Raw genomic sequence first — 24,859 nt, forward strand, 5'->3', positions numbered from 1 at the left:
GAAAGTCTCCAGGGCTCAGTGCCTCTTACAGATGTGTGCCACTCCCAAGGACTACAATGGGGGCTGTGCATGCGTGCAGTCAATGCAGCAGTCAGCAAGGGAACAAACGCCTTTGGGTAGAGAGCACTGTGCACCATCTTCCAGATGAAATGAAACAGGTGCCCTGGCCTGCTTGTGGTTAAAGGCGTTACAAAAATACCCTAAGAGCAGGAGTTATTTTTTTTCTTCACCTAAAGAAGCTATCGTGTACTGTACCAATACATAGCTCTCTCAGGTATACACAACGCACACAATTTCCTTGTGCTTTCAGAGGAATGGTTACTTTGCAGGAGATTTAAGTAAATGACTTAACAGGGTTCAAAAAAGAACTAGATACATTCATGGAGGATAGGTCCATCAATGGTTATTAGCCAGGGTGGGAAGGGATGGTGTCCCTAGCCTCTGTTTGCCAGAAGCTGGGAATGAGCAACAAGGGATGGATCACTTGGTGATCACCTGTTCTGTTCATTCCCTCTGGGGCACCAGGCATTGGCCACTGTCAGAAGACAGGTCCATCCAGCCCAGTATCCTTTGGTCTGACCCAGTATGGCCGCTCTTATGTTCTTAAATTCACATTTTTTTTATACTTCTCTTGTGATACAGAATGGCCAAAGACCATGAAAACAAAGAAGAGCGTTAGCTGTAAACTAATTTTATTATTTATGAAAAATGGAATGTTTCATTAACAGAAACTTAAGTGGTGTTTGAACAAGAACACATTTATTACAAAAAAACAAACAAATGAGTTCACATAGTTTTCCATTACAATATGGCAGATTTTTAATTACATAAATTCAAGGTGACCCTGGGTAACAGAATTCACCACTGTCGCCATCTTGCATTCAGAGAAAGTTAAAAATTTCAGTAGCGGTGGGTGAAGCGGGGATCACTGGGTCTGTTTGCTCTGTCCTGGCTTGCAAATGCTCCTGGCACTCCACTAGCCTGCACTATCTGGCTCTGGTTTCCACTTTGCATGAAGCCTCCACGCCTAGGAACAAAATCAAACTTTTTAAAATGTTTTAATCTTCATTGCAAATTTGTAACATTGCTGTGATTTTGTAGTATTTACAATTTTTTAATGATTTTTATTCTTCAAATAAAATGCACCAGATAACACCATGGAAACATTACTCAACTGATTCAATTACAGCATGCAGAGGGAAAGGAAGTAAAGGAAAAGATCTTTGACAAAAGCTTCTTACCCCGATATTGCTCCTCGATTCATTACATGGCCTGTTCCGGACTGACCAGGGATGCCCCTATCAGCACCTACAATAAAGGGGAAAACATTTAAATAAAAATAAAGCATTTTTAAAAAGAAACACCTTCCCAGAATTTTGCTTGCTTGGTAATGCTTTTAAAGCTCAGTATGAGTTTTAACTACCACTAAAAGTTCAACAGCAGTAATGCCTAGAAAAACCACAATCACACTATTAAGCAGCAAGTATACCTTGCCATCTCTCATGATCCCGTCCCATCACTCCATCTGCACTGCCCTGCCATGAACGATCTTGATGCCCCTCTAACTTTCGACCATGATCTCCCCAGTCACGTCCATCTCTTAAAAAACAAAACAAAACAAAAAAAATGAAAGTCTAAGTGTGTCCATTATCACTTTGATAGCTAACCGTGAAGCCAAATACAATACCCCATACATAAGCTTATTAAAATCATTTACCAAGCTATAGCTATGCAAATCCTACATTTACAGTGGATACAATCGAATTAGGAAAATTGTTCAACAAGTTTCTAACATAGAAAACTGAATTTTCTTAATTGATTTACAGACATAATCAGTTAATATTACAACATACAGCAACACTCAATACTTAACAACATGGAGCTATTAATGGAGTAGTATCACTTCAGACAAGTGTAGATGTATATTTTATATACAGAACAATTAATGCAAAGTCTGGATGGATGGTTTAAAAAGAAACATCTGGGATTTCATATTAGTCTTATCTCAGGTTTTCCACCAAGAGTCTAGCTTGCTTTCATTTCTATTAATACATACAATCTCAAATCCACACCATCAGCCCTAAATTAGCCCCTTTTCAGAGAATTTCCGGAGCGTGAGTGAAAGAACTGGATCTTATCCCTAGAAGAGGAAGACCTTACAAGAGAACCATGATTACACTGGCAGAGCAGCTCTTTAATAACGAGAGCGCTCCATTCTCTTGATGCACAGGGGAGCGCTGTGTAAATTCACTGCACATCCAGCAGAGAACAGACCCTCGATGAGACTATCTAGAGAGGATTTACACTTGTAAAACTGATTCCCACTATGAACCTTCAGAGAGTTCATTTGACGTTTCAAAGAGCATGAGCACTTTGGGCACTGGTGAATGACTGTCCTCATTTACATGTACTAACCGGGACTGTGGAGGTATCGTTCTCCCTTCGCTTATTCTTCTGTCAGACCCATAGGCAGCCCAACTGTCCCGTGAGTCCCGCGAGTGACGTTCTGATCCTCCATGGCGCTCATCTGCATAATGCTGAAAGACACAGGAATGCTGTAATCTAACTCTCAAATTGGTAAATGCTGATCAACAGGTTGTGGCACTGGCTAAACTCTATCAAGTCACTAGAGCATTTTTGACAACAAGATTCCACACAGCCCTTCTACGACCATCTAATTGCGTGAGCTCTTGGAGCAATATTTTCTCCTTCAAATAACTTTCAAAACTCTTCATTGGTTCCCTTACTACTCTAAGGCTCATTCTGTGTATTATGCAATTTTACTCCAATCCCTTTAACAATTTGCCTTTGCTTCAGTTTTCCCCTCCAGGTTCAAATAACTTTACATAAACTAGTCTCAGTTCAATTCTTCCACTTTGGTAAAGCGTCAACAGAATTCTTAAATTTCCAAAGTACCAATCCAGCCACTACCTCAATGTTTTTAAAAAGGTGATATTTGTTGCATGGTTACATTTGTCCCTCTGTATTATGGCACCTTTGCATTTTCTATAGACCATTTTGCTATATTGAAGACACTGGGTTCTTCGCTGTTCATGGATAGAGTGCCAGAATAATTACCTTACACATGTTATATTTACTGATAATACATCTGACACCAATAACCAGAACACACTTTCTTTTCACCAACTAGCCACAAAAAGAGAATCCATATGGTAATTTAAATCATTTAGACATGTGTTTTTTCCTAATCTATGACAACTACTGCAGTTAGCAACTGATTTATGCATTGCACATTCAGTGTGTGAAATCGGTTGTTTATTAAACAGCTGTTGTGTTTCATGCCAGTGGCGGCTGCCTTTAAGCCCCGTGCGCCCTGGGATCCTTCCAAATGAAAGCGCCATCTAAATGCACATTTTTATGAAGCAAGAGTTTCAACTTAACCTACCTGCCCATCTCGATCTACCACTGCCCTTGAAACTTCTCTCCTGGGGTTAAAAAAAAAAAAAGCACTTCAGTAACAATGGATATATCTTCCAGTTAAATTACACTGGGGTTTCCAAGTAATCTACATTGAATGCTGTATTTGTTACACTGTAAAGTATGGAAATAGTAATACTTATTTTATTAGAAATATAATATTAGGATTGGAGAAACTGGTTTACCAAAGCAAACACATACCAGGGCACTAAAATGTTACTGCCACTTGTGTTGCACTGGCACATATCACTGAAATGTGCCAAAGCAACCGAGGCGATAGCTCTGTATCAGATCTGACAGGAAGGAAGGATGGGGCCCAAGAAAGGGTACACAATAAACATCACATAAACATGAAGAGCTGGAAAACAAGCAAAGTGGCGCAGCTCCCACAAAGAATTCCTTTGTCAATTGCAGTTAAAAAAACCAAACACCCTAACAGCAGTATCTGGAGAGCAACATTTTTATCTTTTTTTATTTGGGGGTGGGGGGGAGGAGGGATAAGGGAGAGGAGAGAGAAGAGAAGAGGTATACAAGTATAAAACAGCCAGTAAGGAGCCTGGTTCACGCTCTACCCCTTCTATCATTGCCTTCAACAGTTAAAAAAAGCAAAGGCAGTTCCTTTACTCTTGTGCCAAGGAGCTAGGAATCAGGAGTGATAATCCTGTACAGTTGTTATCTACATGTTCTAGATTTCCACACATGCTTTGTGGGATAGTACAGAAAGTGGCTTTCCTTGTGGTGCTTATTTCCACGCCTTACACAAGTTCACTATGCTTTTCAGTTTCACATTGGCAAACAAAATTTTTTCAAAGTCTGACAATATTTTTATAAGTAACATACACAAGCTTGCAAGTAGCAGATACACACACAGCCATAAGAACACACAAGTTCTAATACCTACTTTTTTTGCACTATTTTACAAGCAAATAGTAAAGCTGATACGATACTAAATATTTTGTCTTTTCTTAATTTCAGCTAATACAGGAGGAAAAAAAACCACATCACTAACCTATCCACAGAATGGTCTTGGTATCGGTCACGATCCCTGTGATCAAAATCATGGAAGCGATTTTGGCGGCTAAAATCAGAATGGTATCTATCATCCATCGCCATTCGCTTTGCCTCTGGCCAGTAGGAGTCATCTCGCCTGTAAGGAAGTGCACATTATTTTTCCATCGTGCTCTTTCTAAACCAAGTCTCACACAAAGCAACCTGTGGGTTAAGCTGAACATTCAATAGTTATATTTTTGATATGATAATTAAAATCCCTGAAGTGCCAAACTGACTTCTCATTTCAATTTCAGAAAAGAAGTTAATTGCATCAATACAGCACACACCTTAATCTCAGCATATGCTGAAATGAGAGTAGAAAGACTATTTAATCCTTCTGACATTTGTGTTTTATGATTCAAGTCCACAATTTCTACAGCCCCTCGTGTAACTTCCCTTGAGAATCTAGTTTCTGTAGGAGTCAAAGGAATAATTGAGTGCTGTCACGTAGTATTATGTACATCGCAACACTGCTTCCAATTGGCTATTTTTTATTTCTGCATGAATGTAGGTGACTGAGGGCAAAATTCACCCCTGGTGTAACCCCCCAGGAGCACTTCACCAGAATCAAACCAGGGTTGAATTTGTCCCCAGATGACTAGATTTCAGGTATAACATCAAAAAAATAGGTATGAAACAGCTTTCAGAACATGTTAAATTCAGACAACTCATTCTGATATTCCTCTATCAGCCTGCAGCAGTCTAAAATCTTAAGAGTTCAAAAGACGCTAACAATATAATTTAACTTACTGGGCATTCACCTAGCTATGTAAACTGAAGTTTATTGTGAATACTTGCCCCAGAAACAGACAGTCACGGTGAAAAGCTGGCAAGGCTAAAATGATTAAAATGCTTCTTGCCTTATATGTATATCAAGATTTCAAAGACCATACAGAAATCATGAAATTAGCCCAATACCATGATTTTTCCTACAGGTGAGAGGCAGTAGTGGGGACTCAGCTGCTCGTGTGTGGTGGGGGCAGGGAGGGTCTGGCAGCACTGACAACGCACAACAATTAGGAGCCCCAGCTCAGCCTGCCATACGGCTCCCCCAGCGGGTCCGGGGGAGATACCACAGCACGGGCTGGCATGGAGCTCAGAATAGGATCATCCACTTGGAGCATGGGTGGGACGGGATCCTGCCCTGGCAGAGAGGAGTGGAATGGGGGATGGATCCTGTCTCACCCTGACCCAGGGCTCCTCACACACACTTTCAGCTCCTTACCAGCCAGAGCTGCAGTATCTCCCCCGGACCTGTGGGGGGCCACTATGGGATGGGGATCCTGATTGCTGCTGGGTCCTGGCGGGTGGGGAGAGGGGGGCAATGTTAATGCATGGCAGACAGCCTGGGTCAGAGGTGGGCACAAAGAAAGCCAGGCCCCAATCCCTACTAGGCCAGGGTGCATAGAGCCATCGGCTGAGACACGCCTACCCCAACTACCACCCACCCTACTCCCCAGGATCCAACTGACCTATTGCCACCCAACCCAGGATTGGAAACCCCCCCAGGAACTGTTAACCCCCCCGGAGCAGCTGCAGCCTTAGCAGGGAAGTGGAAACAGGGATGCCTGCTTCTGCCTCCCTGCTGTTGGAAAAACTGCAGCACTTCAGGGGGGATTTGGCAGCCATGTGTATCCACTGAAATTCAAATACTTACCCATGAGACTACTGTGATTTTTTTTTTTTTTTTTTTTTTTAAATACAATTTCCTCAGGTCCTTACCTAGAAAAGAGCAGCTTTAATGCCAATGAGAAAGATACTCCCACCATTCTACAGGTCAAGGTAGGGGTAGATAAAAGGCTGCTTCAAAGAGTTGGGAGAGAAAAGAGTTCCTTCTCCTTAAGAATCATAGATGTAACTTTAATTCATGTAGCTGCACTTAACACCCCGTGGTAATGGATGCCTTAGAAAAGTATGAATTACATCATTTGCTGTGGCTGTTTGACGGCATTGTGTTTTGTAATCTACTTTGGATGTGCATTTATTGCTTTTTGAGTTTATTAATACACATCTGTGTGTTTTGCTGATTGTGCTTATTTAAAAACATCAAATTAACTAGAATAAAATAAACAAACCGAGCTAGAAACAGTGGTGGTGCTCAGAAGTTTAGCAGCTGTTCTAAGAAGAGTTCTTACTAATTGCATAAAAAAATCTCACTGATTACAGCCTTAAACTTCCTGCTATAAACACACTCTACAATTTGGAATCTCACCGCAATCACTTACCTTGCATCAGTATCGTAAGGTCTTCTAATTGCCGATCGCCGTTCTTGCACATAGCGCAGTTGTTCTTGCTGACGACGCAGCTCTTCTCTTTCTCGCTGTATGCGATCCTGTTCCTTCCTCCGTTCTTGCTCGATATGCATCCTCTCTCTCTCCAGCCTCTCCCTCTCCAAACGCTCTCTGTCAAGCCGCTGCCTTTGAAATTCAAGTCTGTCACGCTCTCTCTGAAGCCTCTGTCTTTCATCCCGTTCATGAATGGCTTGAATACGCTGCTCTCGCTCTCGCCGTTCTCGTTCTCTGAAAAAGGGAAGTAGCGGTTTGTTGGTTTTAAAGAGTACTCTACACCTTCAAGGGACATATTTTTAAGGCTTCCTACATCTTCTCCCACAACTCAGCTGACTTATTTTCTACTAAACGAACATCACAGCCACTTAAAATAGTTTTTTAAAAAGTAACAATATACACACACACGAGATGAGAGGCAAGAATTTAGTAGTGATAACACCCCTTTCCCAGGGAGCAGTTTTGAAAATGCTTTCCCGTAAGGGGAAGAGTTCTATGTCCCTCTTTACATTCTTCTGGAAGAAAAGGCAGCAGGTATACAACTCTCCAATAGAAGGGAGAGAGTAATTTTACTCTCCCTTCAGGGAGACAGTTCAATACAAGCAAAGTTAAAACAAAGGTATTTTAGCAAAGCTAAACGCAAAATTTGAAATAATTTGTTACTGAATAACAAATAAAGATTCTGCTTCTGTTCAAAAGATTTACTGCAGAATCTATTAAAGCTCATGCATTAAATAGCACTAGAAAAATATAAACCCAGAGCAATGGGCAAAGATACAGGAGACTAAACTTTGAAGTTGAATATAACTATGCATGAGGTGATAGATAGCTCCAATACTAAATTGTCATTTTCATAACAGACTGTGTCAACAGAACAGTATCATCACAGGATAATCATCTCTTGCTACTACATAAATGCAGAGATTTTTCAAAGCAGAATAAATGATCCTGTAACATATTTATGACAATTCGTCCCTTGCATAGCAGTAAGGATAAAAAGTCATATAAAAACATTCCAGTTTTGCCCCGTTAGCAAGGAAGGAATACGTTTAATTTCTCTCTATTACACCAAATGATTCATGTTGGTGCATTAGGGACAGTTCACTACATTCTAAATATTGAATTCACAATATAGCACCCACTACGCCTAAATAAATTTGTTAAACTGTACACTAAACCACTATGAATCACAAACCCATAAAAAGCCATCGTTTCTGCAGACAATCTGTGATCAGAAAAAAGGAGCCAAATCTGAATTGTTTAAATTAATAGTTCAATCAGGTTTTAGTGACATCATATTTTACTCCTCGGGGAATTCTGTGCCACTGTGCATGTGCAGAAACATGCCCCCTGCAGATTCTCTTTGCTTCCCGCAGAAAAATGGTTTCTGTGGAGAAGCAAAGAGAAGCTGCACCAGTGCTCACTCACCCCTCCCTGGCAGCACAGGTGCATCTGTTCAGGTAGATCAACCCCCAGAAACCTCACCCAGTTGCAGGAAGCTTTGCACTGGAGGGGGGTCTGGCTGCAGGAGGTGAGGCTCGGTGGGGTGGGGGTTCCAGGTGCGGGGGGGGGGGGTCTAGATATACGGGGTCTGGGTGGACAGGGGAGCAGCTCCCCATGCAATGACCCCTTCCCCCACATCCTGGCCACGGGGGAGAGATCACTGTATGGGGAGCTTAGCAGGGGATCCAGGTGCTGGGGGGATCTGGATGCACAGGAGTTCGTTGGGGGGTTCTGGGTGCAGGGGGAATGGGACTCTGCTGGGGACTCCAGGTGAAGGTGGTTATGGGTCAGCATGGGGACAGTCTGGGTGTAGGGGGCTCAGCGGAGGATCTGGGTGCTGGGGGAGTTGGGCTTGGTGGGGTGGGGGGCCCAGGGTGCAGCTGGTTGGAGCTCAGTGGGGTGGGAGTCTGGGCATGGGGGGCTCCCGATGCTCAGAGTAGTGATGACACTAAGCTCACCGGCGTCTCTCCGTTTCTCTGATTTCTCGTTCTCTCTGCCTCTGTCGCTCACGCTCTCGCTGTTCTTTGATTTTATCAAATGATAAAATATCTTGTTTCTCCTTGCTCTCTGACTTGCGATCCTGGCTCTTAGTATTCTGCATTTAATCAAAGTAATACATGAACCAGAATAAAAAAGTGTTTGGATTACATTTCCAGAGACCAGATAAGATAAATGCCCACAAATACGACCACTATCATCCCCCCTTCCTTACCAGAGGGACAAATAATTGTAGGCATTTTGCAGGTGAACTAGAAGGAAGAGTCTCATAGGAAGCACCAATAATTTGGCTACAATTTTTGGGGAGCGAGTCTGCTAGCTAGTTTGGTCTCTGGTGCAACACAAACCATACCACTTTAAAAGTGTAGTGACACCCACTGCTCCCCACACTAAACATCTGGGGCAGCATGGTGTCTTAATGGCCTTGTTCCATTAAATATGTGCAACTCTGCCTCAAATAGCAGTGAAGAAAGCTGTAGCATAGACAGGGCATGATCATTTACCAATCTGGTGTCATATTACTAGCCAAATCCCCTTATTTACAAAAGAACCACCACAGTTTTCAAAATGCAAGTCAAAGACTCCACAGACATACAGGGAAAGTTGGTTTAAATCTATTTTCAGGGAAAAGTTTTCTATTGAAATTGTACTTACTCTCTCTTTTGATGTGGTAGAGGTTTTCACACTAATAACTGGTTCTCCTTTGGATTTATCCATTATTACTGTCCTTTCAATTCCTCGACTTCCTAAATGAACCAAAAAAAACAAAGATTGTATAATGAATAAAACAAACTGTGGCAAGAACAATCTAATATACCTTAGATGTTTTTTATAAATATTACAACCGCAGAACTATGTTCACCGGGTTTTTTGAAGTGAGAGGCTGGAGGTTAAGTATTTTTAGCCTGAATATGAGATTTATATCAAAGAAAATGGAGTAAAATTAGTAATTCGGAATGCATGCTTTTGTGAACTTTGGGAAACAAAAAAAAGGGAGATTTCAAATAACATCAGAAGTCTTACTGTAAAGGACAAAGAAAAATTCAAAACAGTGAATTTAAGTCCACTTTTGCACCTTAAAATGTTTCTCATTCAAAAGACAGACCATGACCTGCACCAGATTCTATACATATCAGCAAAACTTTAGACTAAATTTGCTTCTTGCTTATAACCAGAGACAAGAGTTTCACAAATAAAAAAGATGCAAAAATCCTAAATTTTTATTCTTTCCACAAATTTTGCCGTTTTATAAATCTAAACCCATTATGCCCTAAATCAAATAGCTGCTGCTCTGTTGAGAGTCTGACAGAGAAACAGCATAATGCTGTATGAATTAGCGTCACCCATTTATCTTAATGGAATGTTAAACTTGTTGAAATACCATCTGTAGCTGAATATACTAAATATTCTAAATTGCAATAACTTAAGTAGAATAATAAAGACTTCTTTAAATTAGCTTCATAATTAAAATGTATTTTATACTACATGTGAGGTTTTTTTACGATGTAGAAACATACTTTGTTCAGAACAGAAAAATCCTGGAAGGGGGGGGGGGGGGGGGGGGGGGGGGGGGGGGGGGGGGGGGGAAGAGACGGGAGACTAAAAGCATTTATCTACAATGTAATCAAATTTCAAGTATTTTGAAGGACACTAAATAGCCACAAATATTTAGATTACAGGTCTAAATTCCAAAGAGTCAACAGTTCTCAGACAGTGCCCTATTTGTACTCCTTTTTAAAACACAGGGTATTGAATATTATGAATACTTCTCCAGCACAAAGGAAGAATTCTCCATGTTTTATCACTTTCCCCACAGATTTCAGTGGATACGACATGACAATCTAATCTATCTGTATGTCGGGAAAGTCAATCTTTTGTCACTTAGTTGTCCATATGAACAAAGTCTGTAATACAGTTCTCTATTTAGAAAGCAGTTTACATTACCTGATTTGCTAGTCCTAGAGCGATTGGAGGATGTAGTTTTCTGTTCATCTTGCTCTTTTCCTTCTTTTTCATCTTTTCCATCTCTCTCTGTTTTCTTAGTATCATCTTTTTTATCTGCCTTCTCGTCCTTTTTAATACTGACAGACCTATAAACAAACTGAGCTTTAATAGTACAGTACACAGGAACACACAGTTATCTATACAAATCCACTTCTTTTGGATTTCTACACGAGCCACAAAAGACATCCAAAAACTGAAATTTCGTAAGCTCTTCCAATTTGTCAAATCCTGAATGCAACATATAGTTGCACACATTTTCCTTACTGAATATGAAAGCTAGAAAGATCCAAAGAAATTAGGAATAGTAGGTGATCCTTTTGAATATTAACAGTTTTCCAAATTGTTGTTAATTCCATCCATAATGAATCTTCATATATAGCTCACTCTTTGCCATTTAAAAACAGACATCCATGAAGAGTGAACTAGAGTAGGATAAAAGCTTTTGCAAATGAGCAGTTTCTTACAGCAGAACTTAAGTAAAAGTCAAATCAGTAATCAGGACTTTGGCAAGTAAATTAAATAAACAGTGTAGCATTTAAGGGCATGTCTTCACTAGCAACATTAAGGCACTGGCCATGGCAGCGCTTTAATGTGGCTGTGTAGTCGTGGCATAGCACTGGGGGAGAGCTCTTCTAGCGCTATTAACCCCCTCCCCCCCAACCCACCTCCACGAGGGGAATGGCTCCCAGCACTGGTGCCCTGTCTACACTGGCACTTCACAGCGCTGAAACTTGCAGCGCTCGGGGGGTGTTTTTTCACACCCCTGAACGAAACAGGTGCAGCGCTGTGAAGTGCCAGTGTAGACAAGCCCTAAGAATACTGTGAAATAGAATGCCCCTCAAATAACCAGTAGAGGCAATCATGCCCCAGGGAAAATAAATCTTAGCAGACATCTCATGACCCATTCCAGCAGCTCTTTAAGAACTTGGGATTAGTCTTTGAATGAAACTGCCTAAATAACAGGAAGATTTGAAAATTTAGAGAGCTGACCCAGTTCCATTAAGATTACAGGAAGGCCCTTTAATACTTCATTTATGAGGACAGCATATATGAAACAATCATGATGACCATGGTGTCTATGCTGGTTTGCATAAAAATGAACTGGATCAGGAGATACCAATATAGGGCCCAAAACAATATGACCAGGTCCCAAGCTACAAATAACTGGACTAAGCTAATATGGAAGGAAAAGCCACACTACGCAGCGCTTTACTGCCATTGAGGATTCTTGGTCACCTTATTGGACTCTCACATTCAGCATACTAGCTTCCCAGAAGACACTACTTATATCTTTCTAGTATCCTTGAAAGGCATGAATAATTCCGAAAGGAAACAATCATGGTGATATTGAACATAACAGCTCCAGATGTTAGTTACTGCAAGTAGTACTGAACTGTCACATTCAAGAAGTACAAGATTTATCAAGGCTGGTCAGGCCTAAGAAAGGAAACGATCATTACAGGGGTCAAGAATCTGACATGACGTGCCCTGAAGGCCTAAGATACTGAAGTAAAGTTTGCACCACTTTAAAAGAGAAAGCAGAGCTAGGATTTGGAAACAGAAGTATGAACTGCAATCTAAGCAAGGCCAGGTGTACACTAGAAACCTTCTACTACTATAATAATGTCAGTTAGTGGTGTGATTTTTATGACATTTTAAAACGGGCAAAAGCCCTAGTGCAGACATAGTTGTACCAGCAAGAGTGCCTTTGCCAGCATAGTGTCAAGTATCAGGGGGTAGCCGTGTTAGTCTGTATCTACAAAAACAACAAGGAGTCTGGTGGCACCTTAAAGACTAACTTCGGATGCATCCGAAGAAGTGAGGTTTTTACTCACGAAAGCTTATGCCCAAATAAATCTGTTAGTCTTTAAGGTGCCACCAGACTCCTTGTTGTTTTTGCCAGCATAGCTTATTTCACTTGAGTAACTGGTATAAACTATACTGGCAAAAGCACATTTCTGATAAAAGCTGCATCTACACTAGGAGGATTTGACACTAGTTACACCAGCAAACCTTTTCCAATGTAGATTAGACAGGAGAGACCTTTTCTGACTCTAAAGAAGTATCAGATATGGATCTTATAAGACTGACTTGATGCACATAAGTTAAAAGTTAACTGTATCACTAAAAGCGAATTGTATAACTAAGTCAGAAATGTGTGCACCAGGGTAACGAGACAGCTTTGAGGCCGTAAAAGCAAATGTAGAGTACTGAAATGAAGCAGGTACACAAGTTTGCATAAATGGGAATCTACAATCTAAAAGAAACTAACTACAGGTTATAACCTCATGATATTTCCATTTCATGGACTCTCAAGGTCACAAATACAGGATCCATGAAGCAAGATGTGCAATGCAATAAAAATGCTTATTCTTCCTTGATATCAATCAATACTTCAGGTGCAGCATGAAACAACAAACCATGTTTGGGTACTTTATAAACAGTAATATCAATAAAACTAAATTCTGTTAAACTATTATTTGTCTTTCACAGTTAGTTTGTTTTTAAACCAACTTTACTTTTCAGACTTGGAATCTGTAGAATGGTGCCTGTCTCTTTCCTTCCTCGCTTCACTTTCTTTTTTGTCTGAAGGTTTTTTCCCGGCTGGTTCATTTTTTGCCTGGAATAGTATTTGCCAAAAATATAATCAATTACAAGTCTGAGGTCATTAATGCATGCACTCTTATATTTTCATTATGGATCCATCTTGGAAAATTACACTTACTTTTTCTACAGAGATCATTTTCCCATGTAACTCTGTTCTGTGGAGGTGACCAATACATTTGGTGGCTTCCTCAGATGTTGACATTGTAACAAAACCGTAACAGCGAGCCCCAGGACTGCGAGCGTTAGTCACCACTTTTGCACCAACCACCTTTAAGAAATGGTATTTTTTATTATTGTTTTTGCAATACCTTCAACCATACAGCCTCAGACTTAGACTCAGACTTAAAGGTCAGACGGGATCATCATGATCATCTAGTCTGACCTCCTGCACATTGCAGGCCACAGAACCTCACCCACCCACTCCTGTAATAGACCCCAAACCTCTGGCTGAGTTATAGAAGGCCTCAAAATCATGTTTTTAAGACTTCAAGTTACAGAGAATCCACCATTTATCACTTCATTGATACAACGTACTTGGTATACAGAATAAAATGCCAGCTACGCCACGTGTACCAGGAACATTAGTTTTGCACCATTCCATTGGAACACCATTTTCATTATTTATTATTTGTATTATCATAACGTCTAGAGGCCCCATGCATGGGCCAGGACCCCAAAGTGCCAGATGCTGTACAAACAGAACAAAAAGACAGTCCCTGCCCCAAAGAGCTTACAGCACTTCTAAGAAACCACCTGACTTCAGTTGTCCAGATTTTGATAATGGCATCACGGTTACACTTTGGAACAGAGGTGTATCCAATTTGGCCATTAGTATTCTAAAAATGTTGTGCTGAGAAGTACTTGTCAAAGTGAAGTAGAAATATTAACAGTGTTTCCCTAGATGCCAATGGCAGTGCCAACATTACTGAAAAGACCAGAGTTTAAAATTCTAGAGCATATTCTAGTGCTAAAATAAGCAATCTTATGCTGGAGTTTCCATCCTGATAGTATCAAAATTAATACAAAAAACTTAGATAGTGCTACTATAGTAGCGTGCACAAAAACACTAATTTGGTTTATGAAGTGGGACGTGATAACTGCAAAATGAACATCTTCTCTGCTGCACTGACCAATATCAGTGCACTGCCTTATTAACATCACCATTAAGATACTTCACTTAAATTATATACAAAAATTAGAGGCATAAATCTCCACATGAACATAACCAATTTCTTTATTTAATCCCATAACACAATGCAGCATTTACATATATCTCAAAATACATTTGCAGTAGTACGACTTTCACTGGAACATTTATAAGCATGTTCAACAACTCAAAGTTGACCTTTTCTGAACAGATAAATGACATAAGGAATGACTGAGTCAGAAAAACCTCAATGACTTAGGGTTGGGTCTAAACTGCAAAGTTAGGTCAAACAACTATGTCGCTCAGGGGCGTGAAAAATTCATATCTCTGAGTGATATACTTAAGGCAACCTAACTCCCAGCGTAGACCATGCTAGATCCACGGAAGAATTCTTCCATTGACCTAGCTACTGCGTCTCAGGAAAATGGATTAACTACAGCAACCAGAGAATTCCTCCTGTTGCTGCAGTAGGTGTCGACACTGAAGCACTACAGCAGTGTAGACATATCCTCCGACTGCCTCTCACGTAGCAGTGGATACAAGAAGTCCACCAGCTGACCTTTCAGAGCATCCCACTAAATTTTTTTCTATAAATGGGGAAAAGCCATTTGAGGAGAGGGGGAAGAAGTGGCTACCAGCTGTTCCAGATTCCACTTCCTTGCTGACACTAAAAAGCTCCAGGAGGAACCATTCTGTCACTGACTGGGTTTCTCATAGTAGCCAACTATGGAAGGATCACCACCTAAGCCAATACTGTTTGAGACAGCATTAGATTTCAGGGGGATAACCAGGTGGTGAAGCAGTGACTATGATGTGGAAGGTGCCAGATCCCCAGCTCTGCCACTCCTGTATTGGCATGGCACCTCTCATGGACACCCTCTGCAGAGGGGTCAATCTGGGCAACCATTGCATTACTTTACTGGATATTTCTGAGAACGTTTTGATAGAGGACTGTCCTCTCAGGGGAGATTTTCAAAGGCCTAAAAGGCAGCCAAGAGCCAGCTCCCTTTGCCTCCAACTTTGGAAATCTGACCCTCAATAATTGATAATTCTATGTGCTATCAGCTTAGCCTGTTCAGCCAGACAGCCAGTTCACTCCCATTTTCCTCCTAAGGTTTTACACAAATAGGCAGAAGACAGAATTTATTTCAACCTGATGCTCATTGTTACGTAAACAATTGTGAGATTTTAAGTCACCATTTAATTTTAATAAGTTGTTTAAGTAAAAAAAAATTGCATTTAATTTAAAAGCACTGTATAAAAAAAAAATACATACCTTTCCGTATTTGCTGAAAAGGTTCTTCAAGTCTGTAGCTCTGGTAGAGGAGGAAAGTCCACTAACCCACAAATTTCTACCAGAACTGCTACTTGTACGACCTAATTCAAAAATAAATCACTACTGTATCAGAAAAATGTCAGTGAAAAGCAACTGTCCTAGAAACTCCATTTCCTTCAGTCACACCATTTTGATCTTAAAAATATTGAGCACTTTTAAATACATGAAGTTTCAAACACACACTTTTGACATAACTATTGGTATGAAATGGTTAATATCCAGGCCCCTAGCCTCTGTTTGCCAGAATCTGGGAATGGGTGACAGGGGTTGGATCACTTGATTACCTGTTCTGTTCACTGGGCACCTGGCACTGGCCACTGTCGGAAGACAGGATACTGGGCTAGATGGACCTTTGGTCTGACCCAGTATGGCCATTCTTATGTTTTTACGACATGCAGAATAATGAAAGTATAAGAAATTTTCATCTACTGAAAGCCTGATTCTACTAGACAATGGAGAATATTGTTGGATACTTGAACTCCTTTGAAGAGTGCCATAAAGGTTATAAGTCTTATCATGAAGTATTAGATAAAATTTCTGAAAACCTTGCCTTTGTTTTAATCAATAAGCAAGAAGTTTTTATACAGAATTACATTAAATCGAAATGGATAGTACCATGAAATAAACCACCTTATGTTAGTAACTTTAAATGGAATCAATGTTTGCCATGCACTAAAAGCTAACCTCAATTATCATAAAGCGCAATGATTCACTGCATTGACAATCTTGATTAGAAATAATCAGAACCTATATTAAAAGTAGGAAGCAACTTTTTACAGCCAAGATTATATTTTCAAAGATGCACCCCAGTCCTATAAACACACCTGCACTTAATTTTACTACTGGGAGTAGTCCCATTGACTTCAATAGGATTGCACTGTAGTAAAATTAAGCATATGCCTAAGTGTTTGCAGAATCATGGCTAAACAATGCAACTGAAATGTGTTCTCAATTACTCCCTTGGATCTTTGATGAATGTAGAAGAATAAGATTTAGTATTATACCATTTTTCCAAATCAGTCTTAATCTTACAACGTACCTTTCTCATCTTTTGAGACCATCTTTGTGTCTGCATCCTCAACAGAGCTAAAGACAAAAAACAGTGTTATTCAACCAGGAAAAAGTGAAAATAACTCTTAATTATGTGTGCTAGAATTCAATACCTACCAGAAAATTAGTTGTGAAATAAAAGACACCTTTGCAAACTTTTTCAAATCTGATATGTGGGAAGTCAGATGTTTAAACAGACAATTAATTCTGTTTGTCAGAAGATAAAAATTAGGAAGAATTTAAGAAAACAACCTTTGAAGGTTGAGGAAAGGAAGGAAATCAAACCATCAGTTAAAAATTGCACAAGAAGAAATAAAAGATTCTTTAGGAATAGACTACAATTTCATCAGTCTTGCTGGCCAATTGAAGGAAACAGCTTATTTGCATCACTTAATGACCAATGAAAAAAGATAGCATCTGGTCTAAAACTGAGAAAAAACAAACCTCTTTTTCTGATCACCGCCCTCATTGGTAGAGGACTCTTTAGTAGCAGATGATTCTTCAGAATTAGCTTTGTCTTCTGTTTTCTTGGCATCTTCTTTACTATCTTTGGTTTCAAGACCTGCATCTTTATCCGCTGTTTCCTCACTAGAGGCTTCCAGACCTTGTGATGGTTTGCTACTCTGATCACTTATTACTAAAGATTCAGAGTCCATTTTCTCTTCATCTATTGTCTGTTCACTTGTCTCCCCTTTTGCTACAACTAAATGCTTTGCTTCCTTCCTTGAAAGATCTTGTGCTGACTTGCTGTCCAAATCTAAAGCATCTTCCTCCGACTGACTGGCAGCAAGAGCGTCCTCTTCCTCTGCTAGCTTTTTGCCTGCCACGGCGTTACTTGCTTCTTGTGCATATGGCTGCTCCACTTCGGAAATTTCTTCTTTAAGTGGTTCAGATTTACAAGTTTCCCCCAAAATCTCGAGTATTTTCTCATTTTCTACGGATTTAACAGGAATAGAATGGCACAAGATTTAATCACCAGGGAAATAAAGCAATCACAAATGTGGAACTGGCATGGCTGCCACACTAACACCAAGAGAAGTTCTAAGCTACACAGAGATTGGAAAACCCTAATGTACACAATATTAAAAGTTCTAAACTATCTGCAGTCTAGCAAACTATTATATTAAAGCCTGAAAGCTACATGGAAGAAAAATGCCCAATAAACTTAAACACAAAACCTTCTGTCTCGTCCTTGACAGTCTTCTTCAAGTTGAGTTCTAGTTCTTCCTAAGTTAGCTTCCAAAGTCCAAGATGCTTAACTGACTGCATCAATTCTTTGACAGTGCAATTCCCAAATTCCTGTGAAATTCTTTTAGCGGAACAGTCCAACATGAAAACCGGAACATCTTCTGATGGTGCATGAGTATATTTGCAGTCCAGAAAAGTGAACAGTATCTGTATGAAGTTTCCATGAAGAAACTCTGTCTTCCTTCTTCTGAAATCCAGGCACTCTTTAATTTTAGTTCCCTACTATAGTATTACACTACCTGCACTCCTCCACTCAAAATTACAGCGTTAATGTACTGTGTGATATCACAAGATCTGTTTTACATGCAGAACCTTCAAGTTTTAAGGCTTAGGTTAATTAACATACTTCCTTAAAGAGGTTTTAAAGCAACCACTTTATCACACTGAATGTATTTCTCACACAACAGAGATGACACTGTCACAGATCTGGTGATATGACTGGGTTTCCAATCTCTATGATCCTTGAATGATCGGGACTGTGCACCATTAGAATAATGCACACTATAGTAATTCAGTTAAATAAAACAAATAAGGGTACAAGAGGAATTTGGTGCAAGAGCGAAACCATTTCAAAGCCTAACTTTTTATTTTCTTCCCCCCAAAACAGTACCTGGCTCCAAAGGTAGTTCTTCAATTTCCTATAAGGAAAAAATACATATATTACAAAACACCATCCTATGTAAAGATGCTGAGCTTGGCTAAAATTATTTACAAAAGAGAGTATGGAAAAAAATTACTGTAAGTTTTATTAACTCTTATAAACCTCAAAAAGGTTAGATTTTAAAACAACTTCCTTAAAACAATCATCTTTAGAGTAAGATTTTAAGGTAAGTACATTATAATTTCCACCGATGAAATATAAATACAAAAAACCTCTAAGATTACTTGGAATCAGACACATACACTAAGTGTTTTTGTAGGCACTCAAAGCATATTACAGGACTAAGGCCACATCCATCATATAAAGGATGGGAAAAAAAATCACAATAGCGCTATTAGTCAGCTGAAATGTACACTGTACTGTTCACTCTAGTGCCTTTAAAATACAGACAAACAAATCAGCAGACAACAGTTTTATAAATACATGTGCCTATGTGAGAGATACTATTTTTCCAACACTATGTAACTACAACAAATTTGATTTGCCTAGGTACAAGTCACCTACAACTCCTGTTGAAGTCAACAAGAGCTGTAGATCTTCCAGACTTCTGGAAACCAGGCCCTATGTTTCAGTTAATTTATATCACACCCAATTATGGTAACAATGAACATTATAAAAATGAGTGTATACAAAAGTCTGATGGTATTATATCTTGACAGTAATTTATTTTGGAACAAAGCATAAAAAAAGGCTCAATTCTTCCGATCAGCAGACAAATTCAACACAGAGAAAGGTACACAATTTTGTTACTATGCATACTATGAGAACAGTGAATCACAAAAAACATATTCTAAGTTTTCTGAATATAAAAATTAGGTGTTTGTATTCCCCCCTCCCCTCCCCGAAACTAAGAGTTTTTTAGCTCTTTATACACCATGTTATTATTTACATTAAATTTAAGATTAAAAAAAAAATTTACCTTCACTACAGTTAAATCAGAAGAAGAAACATCTAAACTGTTTCCAGCGTCCTCACTTTCTGCCTAAAAGAATCAATAGGAAAAATATGTCACTCTATACGGAAGATTCGTCACAGCTTTATTGATAATGAAACCTGAATGAGAAATTGTGAGGTTGGCAAAATATTTTATCTGATTTTTTCCAGATAACTGCTATTAAGCCAAGAATTGCTAGCATTCAACAGAGCAACAAAGAAGGTGAAAAATGGTTACGGATGATTGCATTTAAAAAATAATAATAATAATAATAATAATAATTAAAAAAACAGGCAATGAGCTCTCTCTGTCTCCAGGCTCTGCTTGCCTACTTTAAAAGTCTGAGCTTTTTAAAAAAATAAAAACTTTCAATGTTAACAGAGAATTCTATATGGCATTTTTATTTGCCTTTCAATCACAGCTACAAAACAAAGCAAGTCAGTCAACTTCTAAACAACAAGTTGATCTATTTAAATACTGCTTGGAAAATCTCAGACTTCATTAGTTTTACCTTAACAATATAATCAAATCTGAATTATTTAACTACTTTCTTAGTTACTCCTGCTGTTTCTAAAGTGAACCAAAAGCAGCTCCCTGGAGCCCCATAAGCCAGGATGGAGACAATGCATGTCAGAGGTAATATCTGTACTTTCTATCTGAGGCTGGGCAATAGTAACTATCTTTCATTGCCCCGTGTATGTTTCAAGTGAGTTAACTTATAGATTCATGAGAAAGATTATCGTCAACCATTAATGGACAAAGCTGGAATGGCAGTCTATTACCAGATGATAAGCACAGAAAGCCAGCATGAAAACATTCCAAATGTCAGAATGGGAGCCCCAAAGCTAACAAGAAATTTGAAATACATTGTATCAGTCCAGAAACAACATACTGTGCAATTATGAAGTCAATCAACTAAAGCATTTGGATCCTGCAATGCCCTCCAGAACAAAGGAAAAAAAGAGAAAATGGGAACGTAAACTGAAGGCAAAATAGAGAATTCAATTTTTTTTAAAAAATGATGCTTTCTAGACTACTACTACTGTGGGTAGCAATATGATGCATGCAAACAAAACCTAAACGTTTTAAAATCAAGAATGCTATTTCCACAAACAGAAAAAAAATCAATGGCCATACAAATTTAGCTCCCCAAATTATTTCTGCTATTGTTTAGATAATGGTGCACTATTTAATTTGAAAAAAAAATAATAATAATAATAATTCTGATTCCACACATGTAAGAGATCCATACCATCACTACTGGTATTTCTCTGGATTCTTCTTTAATTTCTGAAAACTGTGGAGATGCCTCCAAGTTACCTACAGCATATTCTGTAGGCTGATCTGGAAGTTCTTTCATTTCTGCATCAGCATTTTCTTTACTATCAGACAGTGAGTCAAGAATATTATCAGCACTGTAATCCTCTCCGCAATCTACAGCACTGCCATTATCTATTTCAGCTTCATCTAACACACTAATATCCATCATGTCAATATCCTGCAAGTTATCCAAACTTGCTTCAATATCCTCCTGTAAAAAGAAAAAAAGTATATATAATAGTCATTGTGACTTGAATGCAGCACTATTCTTTTTCACCTCAAATGTGGTTTCACATACCTGCCCATCTCCAGAATCCTCCTCCAGTCCATTATCTTCAACTCCCTCTTCTTCTAGTCTACGCCCTAGTAACATTAGGATTATTAGAATGATGAATTCATACATTGCTATTTTTCAGATGTTTCTTCCTAGAATAGGTATTAAATCCAGTTTCTTACAGAAGAGTAACATACTTTGCATTATTTTCAACAGTCCTATAACTCTGAACATCACATTTCTTTTTGTAAGCCACAATCAAAGTTCAGAATGTTCAACAAAACATAAGTTGTACAAGACTAAGCTAACAGTACACTTAGGCTGACTATGCATGACTGCAGTGCTTAAGTATCTCAAAGACCATTAATTTTCTCTTTTCAAAAGTCTTACTACATCAGGAATTCATTCAGCAGCTTGATCCATAACATTAGAAGTAACACTCATTACTGAAACACACTTCAGGTCTAACACAGATCAACAGGGAACATGAAAACAGACAATTTCTCACACATTTACAAGTATATTTTCCTCAAAGAATACAAGTACAGTAGAACAAGAAAGGGAAAGAGGTTTTAGAAATAGGCCTTCTACAACGAGAAACATCTCAGCTTGAATATTTTCATTCTATTAACATGCTGAAATGTTGCAATCACGTTTTAGGTATTTTCTGGGAAGGGAAAAATTAGCCAAAATAATTTACAAGTGAATTTAATCCACCCAACGTTAAGAGTGACTAACAGCATTGGTCTGAGCCAGGCATAGTATTGTTAGGTGAGCATTTGTGCATCACCACCAACTTCTCCATGTCTAACGTACTTCAAAGCTTTTTAACAATTTTATATTAGGCATTTAAATGGAAGTTAGAAGTTTTTTTAAATCCCTGTTGTACACAATTCTAGTACTAAAACAGATTCTATCTTTAGTTTATTAATTATGTGGCAGTAACACCCATCCCTCATTTCAGAAGTAATGAAATTTATTTCATACAGCATAAAATGACTCCTGACCATTAGAAATCTAATGGCTTGTTTTTGTTCAAGTGAAACCTGGTATTCTGTAATTATAAATACCATCTAAAGCTTATGCCCAAATAAATTTGTTTGTCTCTAAGGTGCCACAAGTACTCCTCGTTCTTTTTGCTGATACAGACTAACACGGCTACCACTCTGAAATCTGAAGCAAGCTTTCCAGGTAAATAGGAAATTAAAGGTAACCCTGACAGCCCTTTAACTACAGCAGTGCAAATGCATCACTGTTATAAACTCTAGAGGTTTTAAAACTATAAGGAACTCTAAACCTGGGGTATGAAACTTTAACTTGAAGTACTAAATTTATGTCTTCACATGTAGCACACCTATTAAATGACTTTCCCTTCTGCCTTGCAGAACAGTATATACTGAATTAAGTTTCATCTGGAATCAATTTATTTTATATTTAAAAGTTTGTGTTTGAGTCTTCAATATGCTATTTGTTGTAAAATCTCTAGAAACTCTGTTTGAGATTTCACCTTCCATCACACAAACAGCTATTCTAGACTTGTCATGTAGCTGGTTGCCATCTGCATATATCAACAGGAACATGAAAAATACTTGAAAAGCAAATATTAACTTCCTGCTGCAGACTAACCTGGGGGAGCTCATATATATTTATTAAATTTATCACACCAAATGAGTAATGCATTTTAATGTTAGCATTTTGGTTACATGCTGAAATAAGTTAACACCCTAACCTTTCACCTCTAGAGGCTTTGTCTCAAATTCTGAATTTGGTCATAAGCATAAATTAATTTGGTTGTCTCACCCTGTTCCCCATTTGTCCATGACAGGGCTAGCAATGTCAACCTCAAAATGGCTCAATGCCAAACTAACCTCCTGCAAAGACATAATATCATGATAAATTTTCACTGCCTTGGCAGTAGAAGTCAATCCTTTCTAAGCTGGTCTTTCGGGAAATTTTGATTGGCGATCCAACAAACTTTGTTTGGGAGTATTCCCAGTTATGCATGGCCCTGTGATCAATATTGAACAAAATGTGTAATTCACTAATGATGGACTTGGTATCATACCCGATTGACTGAAACTCACTCACATAAGTATGGAAGAGGGTCAGTAACACAAGACATTGATGGTAATATTATCTGCACTGGCCTAAACCGTACATTTTATCTTACAGTGCTCCTGTTTGTGCTATATCTGACTCAACCAAATACTATTAATCACAAATTCAGCTCTATAAATTCATGCACACTGCCAAAATTAAGACACAACTACTTTTCAGAGGGAAAGAAGGGAAAGAAAAGAAGGAAGGGAAACTAGATTCTGTTTTGTAAGTGCAAGATCCAAGAAAAAAAAATCCTCTCTCAACTCCCTTGTACCTTTGCTGCTTCTCTTTGGTGTTTTCTTGATAGTTATCTCTGACACCATTGGAATTTCATCAGGATTTCCCCCTTCATCCTCAATAGCCTATTGGAAAAAGATATAAAGCCACTATTTATTTACAGAGCACTGTTGGTCTTGGGCATTAAAAACACACCAGAGAGAAAAACGCTGTCACTAGAACCTGGCATGCAATACAAGTGGGACCAAATGAAAGTGAAATACCAAAAATTCCCAGGCACTGGTGAAAGAGGAAAGCGTGTGCCAGTGCTTTCTAGAACGCACCCCCCATCTCCCTTCTCACCCAACCCTCCCCTTGCCCCCGCGGGATCAGAGCAATGTCAGGATCTCCGTTTCAAGGAAGCGGAGAAGGGCAGCCATGGATGGCTTGAGTCGGTGGTGCCACAACACTCCCGCCGCAGAACAGCCACGTGTCGCGCTCCCTGCTCCCACCGCCCGGCCTCGTGGTATTTAAGGTCTGCACGACGCCTTGCGCACCCATCCTCTGACGGCGGGCAGAGACTCGAACACGCGACCCGCGGCCTAAGCCAGCAGCTGCCATGGGCACGAAGGGGGGGGGGGGGGAGGAGCCCGTGCGGGGCTCGAGACCCCAAGGCCTGGGGCGGAGGAGCACGTGACCTGAAGCGAACGCTCCAGGAACAGCTCGCGCCGGGCCCGGTGGAGTCACGTGACGCCTCTCGCGCTCTCCCCACTTGGCGCCATTTTCTCACCAGTGTCGCCCCTAAGCCCGCGAAAGCGCGCCTCAGCCGCAGCGCCCCTCCCCCCCCCCTCACCTTCCTGAGCCGCTCCATCAGCACGCTCTTGTTGCCGCCGCTGTCCAGGTTGCGGCGCTTGAGCTCGGCCCGCAGGTCGATCACCCGCAGCTCGCTCAGCCGCCGGGTCTCGGGCTCCGAGCCGGGGGGAGCCGCCCCGCCCAAGGGCGCAGACTCCCCCAGCCCGGCCGCTGACTGACTCTCCGCCATGACGCCGCCGCCGCCGCTGCTGCTGCTCCGGCTCTCACGCGCCCAAGCAAGAGCCGCGATCCTAGCACAAAATGGTGGTGACGAAGCCGACAAGAGACGCGCACGGGGGCTGCGGCGCAGGCGCACTAGGGAGAGACTACAGGGCA

General features: G+C 39.9%; 1 protein-coding gene across 5 annotated transcripts; it reads right to left on the reverse strand.

The window, feature by feature from the left end:
* Nucleotides 1-675: 675 nt before the first annotated feature.
* Nucleotides 676-24,851, reverse strand: LOC128828626 (scaffold attachment factor B2-like). Of its 5 annotated transcripts, none has more exons than XM_054013410.1 (21): nt 24,525-24,842; nt 23,730-23,817; nt 21,380-21,444; nt 21,014-21,292; nt 19,747-19,809; nt 18,777-18,804; nt 17,363-17,852; nt 16,908-16,954; nt 15,809-15,909; nt 13,504-13,653; nt 13,298-13,398; nt 10,719-10,864; nt 9,429-9,520; nt 8,735-8,871; nt 6,714-7,007; nt 4,448-4,585; nt 3,407-3,446; nt 2,416-2,537; nt 1,490-1,599; nt 1,242-1,308; nt 676-1,027 (listed from the first exon to the last, which is right to left on the reverse strand). In XM_054013410.1, exons 1-21 carry the CDS (start codon nt 24,711-24,713, stop codon nt 901-903), a joined length of 2,874 nt encoding a protein of 957 aa, XP_053869385.1. In that variant the 5' UTR covers nt 24,714-24,842; the 3' UTR covers nt 676-900. The 5 variants fall into 5 exon arrangements, 4 of the variants coding, with proteins under 4 accessions (XP_053869385.1, XP_053869386.1, XP_053869388.1 ...); XM_054013411.1 differs by having other exon boundaries at nt 21,086-21,292; nt 24,525-24,841; XM_054013413.1 differs by lacking the exon at nt 24,525-24,842 and adding an exon at nt 24,229-24,247.
* Between the last annotated feature and the right edge of the window lie 8 nt (nt 24,852-24,859).

The sequence above is a fragment of the Malaclemys terrapin genome, chromosome 24, assembly GCF_027887155.1.
Source record: "Malaclemys terrapin pileata isolate rMalTer1 chromosome 24, rMalTer1.hap1, whole genome shotgun sequence".
Lineage (NCBI taxonomy): Eukaryota > Metazoa > Chordata > Testudines > Emydidae > Malaclemys > Malaclemys terrapin.